At 38.1% G+C, this 15422-nt stretch overlaps 1 protein-coding gene across 1 annotated transcript in view; it reads right to left on the reverse strand.

Annotated features, from left to right (window-relative positions):
- Positions 1–380: 380 nt before the first annotated feature.
- LOC101856434 (protein FAM184A) overlaps positions 381–15422 on the reverse strand; it is a gene marked incomplete at its 5' end in the record, with an annotated part of 30862 nt that continues 15820 nt past the window's right edge. The window contains 6 exon segments of the mRNA XM_005100382.3: positions 381–1455; positions 2101–2205; positions 5282–5399; positions 5908–6054; positions 8469–8653; positions 13700–13827. Of these exon segments, the coding sequence (XP_005100439.2) occupies positions 1291–1455; positions 2101–2205; positions 5282–5399; positions 5908–6054; positions 8469–8653; positions 13700–13827 (848 nt within the window).

The raw sequence follows: 15422 nt of genomic DNA on the forward strand, positions 1-15422 counted from the left end.
AATACATGATCTTATCTCTTGACTACCACATCAATGGGAATCTCCTAGCTTAATACTATAGTATCAATCCACAGTCAGCACAGCAAACCAAAACTGATGATAGGGCTCCAAATTGATAAATTTTGGGACCGGAAACTGGGGACTGCTGAAAATCTTGATCATTTTCATAAATTTGACTATCAATTATAATTAATTTACAGTATGAGTTTACAGACCTTAGTCATATTTCTGTCATTTTAAAAATATCTTTGTCTATCGCCATGTTCAGTTCACAAAAATGGGTAAAAACTTAAACTTCATGATTCTTTTGGCAAAGGGCATTGGCACACAACAGTAGGTTGATATGAGTATTGAAATATATAAAAGCCAAACTCGTAATATGCTTTATTTAACGGTTATTTAATACGGTCAAGAGTTGGGTGTTAGACAACTCAGCCTTTTATTTTATACAAAAAGCCTCATACCAAAGAGTAATAATCAACAATCAGCAGTATCATTTCTTGAAATAACAACAATAATAATACATTGTAGTTATATCACACATATTCTGTTTGAAAACAGGCAATTCATTTTACCCCAATGGGCCCTATAACACTCTGAAACACTTAAACTTTAAGGCCTGGACTATTAATTAATGATATCAATAAAGGCTGAATCAGAAATCTGTTCTGACCATCCAGCTGCTGCATGAACCCTTTCCTGTTTTGTAGGCCAACACCAGCAGGAACAAAAAATGCAGTGCTAGTGCTTACCAGCACAAACCAGCTGGGCAGGCACTTTGCATGTTCCAGAGGTTATGATAGAAAAAGGTTACTGACATTCTACTTTAGCCTAGTTTTCATTTCTTGAAATGAATGTGTGTTACACTGGCCTCAACAGTCAGAAATAACTTTTAAATCTACAAAGTGCAAAATATTGAGAACACTGGAAGGCTGCTTTGAGCACAAAGACTGAACAACTGGGCCCCCACTGCTTGCTAAATATGTGAACAGGAAATGGTTAAAGTGTTTTTTCTATCAGTTGGGGGTGGCATCTGGGCAGGAGAAGAATTCCGGAAAGTAAAACAAAGTTAAAAAACCCAGATGTTTGACATCATATACCAAAGGGCAGGACACATACTGTCACTTCAGAAATGAAAAAAATTTAACATGTCCAGTTTCTTGAATAAACTACTTTATAGAAAAGTAACAAACAAAATACAGATGTCTCTTTCCAGTTCCCTCACTTGATATCACAGGAGCGCATTAAGTTTACATCTATGTCAGTTATTTCACAGATTTTGATGTACAATCATTTCACAAATTTTTTTGTGAAGTTTGGCTGCGGCAGCGGCTTGGTAGGGTTAAGTTTGCCATCATGCAGGGGTGAGCCTGGGAGGGGATCCAGACGTTGATGGCTTCCACTCCCAGCAGCTCCCATGGTTAGACTAGGGCCCTTTTCACCCTTCTTCTTAGGCTGCAGAAGGAAGTACAATAAAGGTTGAAAAAGAAAAGAGAACAAACGTATGAGGAATTCTTTTTTTTTTTTTTCAGTGTAAATTTCTTTAAAAATCTATGAGCAATAAACATCTCTCTCAAAACAAGGTCATTTTCATGGGCACCACTTCAAAATAGAACGTTTAGCTCATGTGCTTGTCAACAGCAAAAATATATTTGGTAGCAGTACTGTCAATATATTGATTGCTCAATGTAAATCTCCATTATACAAATACAGTAAAACACGGATAGCTTGAATTAATTGAGACCGGCCTCTGTAGTTCCAGGGACAGCAGACACAGTTCGACAGATGCGTGATTTCGAGTCTCTGTGCTCAATCTATCCATGTTATACTGTTGGGCCTACCTCACTTTCAAAATGGCATATGGCGGAGTCTTACACTGAGCAGTTGATATGTCTAAAAGGAGGTTATTTGGAAAGTCTTTACAACTCTCTTGACAAACTTAATCCTCCCTTCCACCCCCCCCCCCCGAAAAAAAAGCAAAAAAAAGCTGTACCAATCTGAAGTAACAGTAAGCATATCATAAACAGTAAGTAAAGGATTTTATTAATGTAGTTACCCCCTCATTTCAGAGTTCAACAGAGCACTAAAACTAAGACATACCTTGCTGAAAGGGTTTAAGACTCCAACATTAGGAGATGAATTGAAAACCTTGTTGAAGTTTGTCTCTCTGTTCACCAATTCAAGTTGATAGAATCTCTTTTCATCCTGAAAGAATATTTAAAAAATAATTAGAATTCTTCTTCCCAAGACAGAAACAACTACAACATTAACTAAACAAATGTAAGTAAGTCATTAGTCATACAAAACAAAATCATAGTAGGCTACTTATCACACAGTGCGGTGAGCAAAAGACAATATCTAGGTAGGCCTACCTGTTTTTCTTTACATCACAGTTTCTTTTATAGGTTTCTGTTCTTTATGCCTCAAATCCAATAATATAAGCATTATTACAAATGCTAAAAGTATGAAAAATAGTAATATAAGTACTATTATCAGCTACGAGGCTCGAAAGACAAAAAGGCGACTTTTCATGAAATTTTTGTTTTGGGATCTATTGAAAGTTTGATGCCTTCTGCTTCTTTTAAGATAAAAATAAACAACTATGATCGACTATAAATATTTTATTTTGATTCATTTTTGGAGGTGTGCGTGTGGTTTGTTGTGAGCTTAGGAGACAAGATAAAGGAATTTGGACCTAGCTTGTGTGTAGCTGTGAGATTATTTTTAGAACCATTACCTCACTGCCACCTTTGCTTCAACCGAAGATTCTCCACTAGTGGAGTATCTTGGCTACAATATTCTTCATTCGCAACTATTTTTAGATTTTGACCCCTTTTCGAGCATGAATGGTCAGAAATGTAAACAACTCTGACTAGTAAAAACGGTAACTTCTAGATCACTTCAAGCTTTCGTTTATGTAAACAGCTGACTGTGTGGGTGTGTCTTGCTAGCTGTTATCGTCAGTTGATCTTTCAGTTTTACATTTGGACTGACTTTAAAAATTTGTTTTTATTGTGTTTTAGTGCTTAAAAAAAATTAATTAACCTTCCTGTAGAGCTCTCAAAGCGGACTCCTTACCAAGAGGCCACCGAGGTGGTCTATGTGCATGTGTGTGTATGTGTGTTGGTGTGTTTGTATGTGTGTGTGCATGCGTGGTTGTGTGTGTGTTGTATGTGTGTGTGTGTGTGTGTGTGTGTGTGTGTGCGTGTGTGTGTGTGTGTGTGTGTGTGTGTGTGTGTGTGAGTGTGTGTGCTTAATAATAATGAATGAGTGGGTTTATGGTGTGTGTTTTTCTTGTGTTTATGGTGCTATCGCAAACGTATAATTAGGTAGCGTAAACACGGTACGTAAGCCGACTCGCGGCCTTCCAAGTGCGTGGTTTTGGTAAAATGGGAGTAATTCAGATCTCTGTTTCCTTGCTCTTTTGCTATAAAACACTAAATGCTGAACACTTTGAAAAAGTTCAGACTTTCTTCATTACAATAGCGTAAGTTGTTTGTATATCCAATTATTTGGAGCTAGAGAATCGCCGAGGAAAGCGAAGCCCCTCGCTGTCGGAATGCGAGGTCGGCCGATTCAAAATTGACACCCGTGCATTCAAATGCTTTGCAGAAAGATTGATGATTAAATACTGTCTTTTCATTGGCGGAAGCTTTGAGCTTGGTTTCCCGTGGTTATTACTTTTGGTCTTGGCGTTTGGATAGAAAACCTTGAAAAAAGCTGTAAGTTTTTAAAGATTATTTTTAACCCAAAATGTGTAAAATACTGGCTTAAAAAGGTACCAATACAAAGAACAGTACTTTGTATATTAGAATAAAGTCATCGGGTTGGAATTATTTCGCATGAATCCTTCCGCGAAACTCCGGGGAGCACTCAGCATACTACAGTATAGGCCCGACTCGCTCGCAGCGGGGACCGATGCGGCACCGGCCGAGACAACGCTTGGTGTTTTTATTGAAATAACGACAGATCATCGTGTTTGAGGCAATAAAATACAGATTTGTAATGATCTCAATCTTTAAAAAAATTAGGCTTCATTTCCTTGTTATAATGATTGTACTCTGTCAATGTAGAGATGTTTGGAGCACTTGGTACTCTTTTATTATCTGTCAATCATGGGGTTGCAGCCAGTTAGCAACTTCAGCAATATTATGTTAAATTGAAACAGCTGCCATTCTCTTAAACATTGACTGAGAGGGAAAAGTATGGTTCCAAAATTCTCATGAGACATAGGCCTTTCATACAAAACAGATGAATTTGACACACAGTTACTTTGGAAATTTAGTATCTGGTACCTAGTATAATGCTAATATTTTGTTGCATTTGACGTGAAGTCCATTCTCGTGAAAATTTTGTTTTGTCCATAAGTTTTTTGTCTGAGAATGAATAGTTTTCTACTTCTGTATGCTACCTTGTAGTGGCATAACCAAGACAACTGCTAAATTTCAAGTCTCTATCTCAATTGTAAGACCCCTATTGTTATGGAAACATGTTGCTCAGCTTCGGAGGCCATTTTCTCCTTTTCGTGTTTCCTCACCTCACACAATTAAAAGTTCTGTATTTTCGTCAAATATGGTCATATTTACTTCATTCTTGTTTTAAATTGTAGGGAAAAGGTGATAGTTACAAAAAAATAATGCTAACTCAGTTTTGAAATTTCCTTCATGTGACTGATATTGACCGGTAGGGACACATATATTGATTTTACCTTTTAAAAGTCACACCCTACCGGTCTTTGTAGCAAAGTAGGACACAAACTTTATTTTTCACACACAGAAGTTCAAAATTAGAATACAAGGGAGGAACAAATTATATTTCACAAACTTACAGAGTATACATGTACCGAAAGCAATTATATATATATACTGAATAGCTACCATAGAGCAGTATTGATGTCACATATGCAGTCAGTGAAATTTTTACAGTTTTAAGTAGTTAAAGTCATATCTATAGGGCCTAGTCATGTAACCCTGTGCTACTGACACAATAACTCAAAACTGTCTTTTCCAGCCTGTTCCCTCCAAAATACCAGTTGACTTCTTAATAAGGAGACATGCAACATTTTTGCTTGTATCAGTAGTAGGAAGCAGGTCATATTCCATTTCTATAACTTAATAACACACCAGTTTTAGCTCATTTAAAAACTAGGGCAAGAGAACTCTTAATGCACAAGAAAAGTTCTGAGAAATACAAGCTATAATTTAACAAGTGTATAGAACTAAACAGAATGTCTAGAACAGAAAATAGGCATTTAACTGTCCATTATCAGGCCCCAACTCACAATTAAGTCTTTGATTCTTGTTTCCCGCTCAGAAACCTCACAGCGCAGCGACTCAATAAGCTCCAAGTCGTCCGGTCGTGACTCCCTCTGCTCATATCGTGTTTGTGCCTCATGGAGCCTGAGCAAGTAAAAGATGGGGTTGGTATGACATCAAGGTTGGATGGTAAGATAAGATAAAAATTAATAAGATAATACTTTATTGTCCTTCTGGGAAATTTCTGTGGCTAAACAGGAATGGTTAAAATACATACGTAGATAGGTATAGCTGTCCCCATGGTTTTAAGCACCCTAAATAATTTTGCAAAATTTGATAAATTTTTGCATAATTTATGATTATTTTCCTTTATCATTCTTTGTTAAAATCGCATAATTTCACATTTTTGGGCTCAGTCTGCATATTTTCAGAATGATTTTTTAATAAAACCGTGTGGACAGGTATAGATTTTAAATTGTATATTACTTTCTTAAAAGATTAACCTGAATAAAAAATATCAACTCATACACATTTCACCTGTCAAAAATGTCAAGTGAACAAACTTGCACTGCCTCTATAACCTCAACTTCATGGACAAAAGCAGCAACATCAATTAGAACTGAATTGAACGACTTTAAATTTGGGATCTCACTCTATCTGTAGGGCTGATATCTTGTCCTTTAGCATCTCCTGTGCTGCGGTGAACTGCCCAAGCATTTCTTGTTGCTCACGCAGATGGTCAGCGCTCATATTGTCAAGTGCCTGCTGCTGCTGTTTGGTCAACTTGTCTTCTTGCACCCTGACACCAAAGACACCCACATAAAAATGCTCAGTGTGAAAAACAATGCTTTTCAGAAAGGTGTCGTAGTTAGGGGAAAAAAAACAAAACCAAAAACAAAATGGAGATTATGAACTGTAGCAACATCAACAAACAAAAGAAAATATTCATCAATCATTGAAACAATTAAATGAAAACGAAAACACTTCACTGAATGCACTGGCTTTTAAAGTGGAAGAAAATACGGAAGCTTATACTTAGAACACAGATCTATAAAATAATAAATGAGCAGTGAAGGAGATCACAAGATATTGACAAGATACTTTAAGTATTGTTTTCAGTTCAAAGCCATAAAATCAACACTATTGTTAACTCAAAGCTTAGTGCACAATTGTCATACAGATACTCACAAACGTTCTCAAAAGTACTGACATTTCCTGATAATTAATCACAATACAAGGTTTAAAAATTCCCTCTGTCCTGTAATCTCAACAGCATGAAGACAATCCAGTGTTTAAGACATCACTGGCAAGCAGATCAGCTGTTCTAAGCCCAGCAGAGGAAAAAAAAACCCAGTTTCATTTTTCTTTTAATCAAGATTGTGCTTTATTAAAGTGTTTTTCTTGCATTTTCCAACATTCAGAATTTTAATTTTGAGAAAGACTTCCTGAGAACAAGCAACCGATATCATAGATTATTAAGAAAAAGCAAAATATTTTTTAAAATCAAAATTTTTGGGCTAAGCGCATCTGAATAGCTGGCCGATGGCTGATGCTCCCATCAGGATATGACAACAGGGAAGAATCCGTTAACCCCCCCCCCCCCAAACCTCTTGTAAAAAAGCAACAACTTGATCATAAGAAAGTCATTCAATAGCAGATTAAAGGCTACTGCCATAAAGGCAGGTGGAAAAAATAGTAGAGTAGCTAAAGTTTGACGTGTAGACTGAGTAAAGAGATCTAGAAGCATATCAATACAATAAGATATTCAGTCCTGGGAAAAAAGCGATTTAACAAACCAGAAACAGAAAGAAACGAATTTGGACATGCCAGTGACACCCTTCAACCACCTGAAGTTGTTAATGATAAATTAATTCACTGATACATTATCAATAATTGGATTCATTAATTAATTTTTAAAAAAAAGTATTTTTCAAAGGGTGGGGAGGAAAGATGTTGACAGAAGTGTTCTGTAGCGACGATCACAGAAGTGCCTCGGGACCGGTTGCGAACGACGAAAGTGATAACTTGTAAGCACACAAGTAAGTCTGCATTGACTTGGAAAATTAATCTTTACAAAGATTATTGTCTCCATTCCTTTCACAGTTTTGAAAATATGAAAGCATAGACGAAGGGTAACAAACACATTAACAATGTCATCACTTAGAAGCGGCCCCCATGTGATTTTTCGGCATACTTTTATTAAATGCAAGGGATGAAGATGACGAATTATTTCCAAATTTTTGCTCACTCTATGCGAGGAGTTGGGAATGAGGGTTGTGTCCTGCCCCCCAGGACAGCCTGGCGGGGATCTAGAGAAAGCATCAAACAAACTTAACCCTAAGACTAATACGCATGTCATTTCCTACATCAGAACATCATCACCGCCAACATGATAAATAATCATCCTCATGATCACCATCACAATTACCATTACCGTCACCATCGCCACCATCATCATCATCATCATTATCCTCATCATCATCATCATCAGCATTATCATCATCATCATTACCGACTTAACAATTCCCCTTTCCCTTGTTTCGTTTCTCTAGAAAACATAACAATTTGCACTATGTCATTACATTCTTTTTACGTAACCAACAAATACGGGCACCAAAATCAGGACACGGGATAAATTTTGATAATAATAATAATAACAATAATAACAACCAACATCGGGCCAGAGGCTCGAACCCAAACCCTGAACTCGCAACCTCGCAATTACGAGTACGGTGGCCTAACCACTAGACTAGGCCTACTGACGCCACAGGAAAATAATTATAATAGCATTCATATAGCGCATACCCACCCTTTATAGCATGCTCTATAAAATGTGCTTTGCAATAAAATTATTGTAGCATATTCAATAACAGATTCATTGATGGAGTCAAGAGGACCCCGACAAACTACAATATTTCAATTGAAAGAGCTGCGCCGCAGAGCTGGCCAACCACATAAAATTGCATCTCCCCTGAACGTACATAAAGAAGATAATAGTAATAAATAGCAGGTGTATTGAGCAAATTCACGCTCAATAACAAACTCTATATATGATATGCTTTACAAATAACAATCTAAAATATCATCAATACCCCAGTAGACCTGACAGCATTAAAAAAAACCATTTTCAACTTCCTGGAAGGAGCATACGATGCAAGCCACCATTTTAGAGGCGCTGAAACACTAGAACAATAGGATGAAGAAGCCGCCCACCTGAGCTGCTGACTGGCCTGCTTGTGCACCTGTTTGATCTCCATCAGTTTGGAGTCAATCTCCTGTTTGAGCCTGTTTATCTCCGCCTGAAGCGCCCGGAGCTGTTCCTGCAGGTTTTTGATGTGCTGCTCCCTGTGCCCGATCTCTGTACGCAGCTCTTCCATCTGCATCTGGTGGTCACGATCCTGGGAACAGTACACGAGTCAGATACGCCTCCATCGATAAAATTTAGGTTAACTACATGCCCACTCCTGTCCCCTGTCTATGTCCCTTAACCATGTTTGTTTGCAATCCAGGGAGGCATAGGGTAGTGAACTTTTGACTTTGTTCAAAGATCCTACACTATCTTTGCTTTGTTTTGCAAGCATCGAACCATACAATCCACCAAAGGCGCCGGTCAAGAGACAGAAAAAAAGGTAATAAACACTATTTTATAGGTCATTTCACGACAAAAAGCACCTTCTCCCTCAACGGGACATCAGGCAGAGAATAATACATAAACAGAGACAGAAGCACTGTGAAAAATGTATTAACATTTTAATTTGTTTGACCTCACTAGGATTCAGACTCCAACAGACACAACACACATCAAGTCTGTAATGAATCTACAGCACCATCTGCGTCAACAAAGAACATTCAATAGAAAGTAAGCCTCAGCATCAACGAAAATAACAGTACATAGTTTTACATAATTTCCAAACGTTATTTTTTGGTTCAGCCGCCAAGTTAGTATCCCAGCAGAGATTAACTAAACATTAAAATTGGTTGCCCTGAGTCCGTGAAAAGCAAGACCCACACAAAAGGAAAGGAAAAAAGCGAAAATAAAACTGGTGTAACAAACAATATTTAAAAATAACCCTGACATTTCTTCCTTGTTTTGTTTCGTTTTTGTTCTTTTACTTCTTTCTTTCCAAACTGCTGGAATCACGACTGTATGTCACATTAAGTCACTAACACCCGACATTGGCGACGTTTCAGGCAGTAGCAGCAAACAGTTGAGTCCAAAAGAAACTTGATAATGTAATCACCCAATTGGTTGCTTTTAAAGACAAGCGGGCTTACCTAGATTTTTGGGGTTTCCAGAAATCTTGACCTTCACCAAAAGTGGGCATTGCTCTACTTTTGACAAATTTGGTTTTATTGGTGTGTGTTTACATATGTTTGGTCCCAGACAAAACTCTCCTTGTCCTTTAAAGAAACCGAACAAGGGGCAAAAACTTTACCTTCGATTTTCACAAAACAGCATTTTTCGGGATAGCCCCCTTGTGCTTAAAAGCGACCAGTTATTGTGTTAAAGCGTTTACAGTACCGACGCATGAAGAACACAAATATAAAGCTAAATAAATTCTGCATCATCAGACATTATCTCATCTATGTTAAGATATGGTCCCTTAAAACTGACCTAAAAAATATCAGGCTTGGCAAAAATGTGCGAAATCAAAGAAACGTAAAAGTGTCTTCGCGCGGATATTGAACAGTCAGTATTGATAGAATGGACATGCATTGCATAGCCAATGAATGGAGAATTCCGTTTTTATAATAAACAATATTTTATTTCGTTAGTTTCAGATAAAACGCAAAGCAGATCCATCACAAATATCATGCAAAACTTGGATTTAACATTAATTATTGTGTTCATTGTTATTTTGCTTAGACGCCATTGGTTTTAGAACCGTTTGGGCATGGGCTCTATTAAAATTTTGATATAATTATCTGTCATTTCATTTCAAATGTCACAGGGAGTTGCAAGCAAAGGGGTTTGCTGGGTTTTTTTTTTTGGTAAGTGTTATACGGCGCTCGCAACTGCATAAGGTCATATGAGCACGCCGGACACAATAAACTTTTTCAGTTGGTAGGAAATTTTGAAGTTTGCCCAAATGGCGGCTGAAGCCTACGTTTATTGATTTTAGACCACCAAGGGATCTTTAAGGTGCGCAACTTGCACACGGGCCCTCCGAAATTTTTCGCCATTGGCCGAGAAGGCTATCGGTGTAGATCTTTCCTACCAAAAGATCAAGGGTATGGCTGAAAGACTGCAGTAAGAAGGGGCCAAGGAGTAGCAGTAGATAGGCTGCAGAAAGAGTTAGGAGGAAAGGGCAAAGGAGGTGAGGGGGTGGGGGCAGAAAGAGAAGACGAAAGCAGACGACAGAACATTGCAAGAGGATGGGAAAGGAGATAATTTTAGAGAAGAAAAATGTTCGGTCGCTACCTGGTTTCGAACCCGGGACCTTTGAATGAGAGGCCAACACCTTAACCTCTAGGCCACAAGAGTCCCCAGCAAAGGGTTTGAAAAGGGAGCAAAGTCCATTTTCTTCAGCTGCCGTTTCATGGGACTTCACATACCTGTTGGACTCGTATCGGGGCTATTTAATGGTGGCCACCCCAACGTTGATATGACTACGTTTTCCTGAATTTTCTGGTGGCATTGGCCTTGCCATGCATGGAGATAACTACTTGAATGGCACCATGACAAAATTAAGCGTTGTTGTTCGATACGACGTTCCAGCACTTGCATGAAGTAGTCTACGAAACCAAGCCAACCGGTGATCCTCACGAGGGCGGCTTTGTTCATTCCACCCTAGACCACAACAAACCAGGGCAATTACGTGGCCTCTGCTGCTCACTGACAGATGGATAGATCAAAACCTAACTAACACAGTCCATATGCAAAAAAAAAAAAAAAAAGGTGTTTTGTGCTTTACACGAAGCCTATAGCTCCTAAACAAAAACAAAATCATACTAATGAGCATAATATTATGTAATGTTAAGTTCACGTTTTGCATGGTATTGGTGACTACTCTGTTTTCTAATTCGTTTAACAATGTCATCAGAAGATGCTGTTCATTGCAAAAACCATAATAATGTTCTCTTTTCATTTGATGTTCAAGACATGTTCATTTCACCAATGTTGATGTACACGTGCCAACACATTTTTACGTTTATTTGATTTTGCACAAAAAAATGCCAAGCCTGATCTTTTTAGGTCAATTTTGAGTGGCCATATCTCAGGCGTCTGTTAACATGGAATAAACGTGTCAGATGATGAATCTATTTAGCGTTAAATTTGCATGCTGCATGAGCGAGTAGTGCAAGGCTTTATCACGATGATTGGGTGATTACATTTTCAAGTTTCATTTGAACCCTACTATATATAAGGTCACCCCAAAAATATGGATTAGAGCAAAGTTTTAAGATGTACTTTAAAAAAAGGAATGATAAAAAAGTCAAACAGCTAGGCGTCCCAGTTGAAAATAAAGCCCTAACCCAGCATAAAAACCTACAATGTCATTCTCTAGATTCTCAAGGACTGCCTATATTTCAGCCTTAAGCGACAGAGCACGCTCTAAAAGATGTCTGTCCCTTTTCGCTGACCTGGCGGTAATAATAATAATAATAATAATAATACAAATAATAATAACAATAATAATAATAATAATAATAATAATAATAATAATAATAGTATAATAATAATATGAACTCACTCTACATAATGCATACATTCGTGCTCTACAGCATGCTCTTTGCACTTTACAACTATTGCCCAAGCAGACCCTAGAATCAAAGACTTAAATCTTTGCTAGAAAAGCAAGGAACATTCCCGGCTTCCTGGGATGCCTACAGTGCAAAGTACTATTTTACAGGTGATAAAAGACTGTATACCACATCGAAAAGATCTGTCGTTGCCTATGGCCAGGTACCCATTCACATTGGGCGAAATGAGCTAAACACATAGAAAGTGACATACAACAATGGAAAGGGTTACGCCTAATTATCTTTTTAAAGTTTTATCCGACTAGTACAACCAACAAAACAAATCATGTAATCCAAGAGATGCTTGACCAATGTAGCTTATGTATAGAGGAGAAGTACACAGACAGCGATTCTAAAACTAAAAGAAAAAAGAATGAAATGTTGGCATGGGAAAAGAAAAATAAACTAGTTTCCCTTAACCCTGCAAAAACACGTAGATGCTGCATGCAATGGGTGCCGGTCTACACGCAAGTCATCAGGGCTGTGTCACGGGAATGACTCCGCCCAAAGTAAAGAGAGGCACAGCGAGACAAAGTGACTGGGAAGAAAAGCTGACTCAGCAATGTGGCTATATTTAGAGATGATCTGGCAGTGAAACAAATCTTTGGTGAAACTAATAACGCCAGAGCGATAAATCATGCATGTGGGAAGTGGGAACTGAGGATATAGGTTAGTATGTCAGCGGACAATTAACATACATAGGGTCCTACTTGTAGTAATAAATATAGATCTATATATATGAATATTGTCACGACGCGGAGTGGAATCAGGCGCTCGTAAATTTTTGGGCATGTAGAGTTATTGGTATTATCTGAAAGCTATCTAATTGCTTTGCTTTCAGTGAAAGAATACTCCTGTATCTTGAATAGAAGTCAAGATATTTGCAATTTAAGGGGGTGAGGTTGCTTGATTTCAATGGACGACGGTGAAATCTGCGACAAAATGGCCACCAAAGTTTGGTAACTCCAATAGCGAAAGAGTCCTTGAAAACTAAAAATTTACATAATGAGTGCCTTTAATCAACGCTTTTCAGTAAAATTCACACATAAATATGTTTTTTTTTAAGTCGGTAAAAAATGCCAAACTGGGAGAAGAATGCCGGTTAATATGTATATTATAAAAGTTGGATTTCTCTTGCGCCACAGACGCTGTTGGTATGTATGAGTACAAGAATTTCGACCCATTGAATGATATTTCCATTGCTTGACTCTTAGACAGTAAGAGTAATGAGAAAAATGACGTCATTTTCACACAAGACATCTGAATCATCAGCATGAGTCACAACTCTACGTCGGACGTATCTCAAATCATTTATATTTAGTAACAAACGGGCCAACAGAACCAAGTAAGTTGTCCAAAAACAATGACACACATAATGATTCAGTTTTTTAAAAAAAGCAAATTTTAAAAAGGGGAAAATAGATCACCCCCTCCCCCCCCCCCACCCCCCCCCCCCCCCCCGAAACACAACACACACACACGCATACAATTAAAAAAAACCCTCTCCCACAAAGGTAGAATAGGAACGAATATCGATCAAAGACAAAAAAATCAAAGAAAAAATACCCCCTCCCCCCCACACCAGCCCTCACACATGGAACCAAAAACCAAAAACATGTCCACAAAATAAGCCAGTAGACACGTACACAGTCCATCCCCTCCTCCCACTCCTCCTCTTCCCTCCCTTCACCCCTGTTTACCTTCTGTCGGGAGATCTCCACCGCTCGGTCAAGCTCCATCCGAGCAGCTGATATCTCCGCCGCGTGGTTCTTCTTGATCGTGTCAATGTCCAGCTGTTTCTGCAGTTCCAACTGGGATCGCAGTTCCTCTGAAAGACGTAAACAACATGACACTTCCATGAGCACATACGCACGTACGCGCGCGCGCACACACACACACACACACACACACACACACACACACACACACACACACACATACACACACACACACAACATATCTTATATATATATATAAATATAAAATATATATATAATATTATAATATAATATAATTATACAGGGAGATTTAAAAAACAAAAACAAAAAACAACTAAACAACTTTTTGTTTATTTATATTTTCCCCCAAACAAAAGTTTTGTGTTTCAAATTTGCACACAACATTTTGGAGTCAAAAGGAATTTGTCTGATATTCATTTTAGATAAATCCACAGAATAGATTTTCTCTACCTAGCGCGTAAAACAACAACCCATTTTCAGGTATGTCCCCATGTTTGTAGCAAAACGCACTAGTTCCAACGATTGGGCAATATTGCAAGCTACAGTAGTCTAACAGACCAAAAGAAGTTTGCAGATTTTTTCTCAAGTTTCCTTTGCCTGTTGAGATCCTGGTTAAGATTAGTAAAGAGCAGAGAGATTTTTGTATTGAACACTTCCTCACCACCAACTCATTTTGCAAGCGTCGCACGGAAATAATGTTGGTGTCCTTTAAAGGCCTTCTCAGATGTCAAGGTTAAAATGGTCCATCCGTTAGGACCTGTAGACAATCAGAATTAAAAATTCCCAGAAAAAAATAACCACTTCATGTCAAAACATACACCGTTCGCACCCCCTTTAAACGTCACCAGGGTGCAGCATTCAGTAGATGAGCCCAATGAGATGTCAGTCCGTAGACAGTGTCAGCAGCTTGGACTTTCCTAATACTTCAATGGTCTGCATTCTCAAGGTAGATCTTCATCGGCGACGGTACCATTTTCCTGTTCGCGAAGCTGACGTGGATCAGAGGATAGCAATGTGTTCATGACTCCGCCGTCGTGTTGAAAACGTGAACATTTCTTCTATGACACTTGGTACCTTGACAAAGGCCATATTCACCTTTCAGGATATTTGACTCCACAAATGCTATCTATTAGCACATCGTCACTCTATACCCCCTTCTGCCTCTAGAAGCAACTCCATACTGTAAGGCGTACAGTGTGTGTGGCTTTGAGGTCTCATGGTTGGATGGATCATTGTGTTTGGCCACCACTGAACATTACAAATGACGTGTTAAAATGCGTGGAGTCCAAAGAAGGACAAGCACTGGTTCTCGGAATTTCAGAGTTTTACACATGTTTTCTAAAAACTCTGTAAGAGAAAAGAAATATTATGTAAACCTTATGGAGATGGAAAGATTAGACTTTAAAAAGAAAAGGAAGAGGGAAAAATCAATAATTTCATTACTCTCCTTACAAGAACTTTTAACCTGGTGCATTTTGCGTTTGTAGGTGGTTTTATAAAAGCCATTTCCGTTTTCGGAAAAGAGTTTTTTCTTTATGAATTTTATGTCAAACAAACGCCTTTTGGATGAATTATATCTGTTCCAAATTACAACATCGTAGTACAAATTTAGTGCGAGATATTCATTTAAGAAAGTTGTTTAGTTTGTTTCGGGAGGGATCACCCTATATATATAATAGATTAT

This window comes from Aplysia californica, unplaced genomic scaffold (genome assembly GCF_000002075.1).
Source record: "Aplysia californica isolate F4 #8 unplaced genomic scaffold, AplCal3.0 scaffold00245, whole genome shotgun sequence".
NCBI lineage: Eukaryota > Metazoa > Mollusca > Gastropoda > Aplysiida > Aplysiidae > Aplysia > Aplysia californica.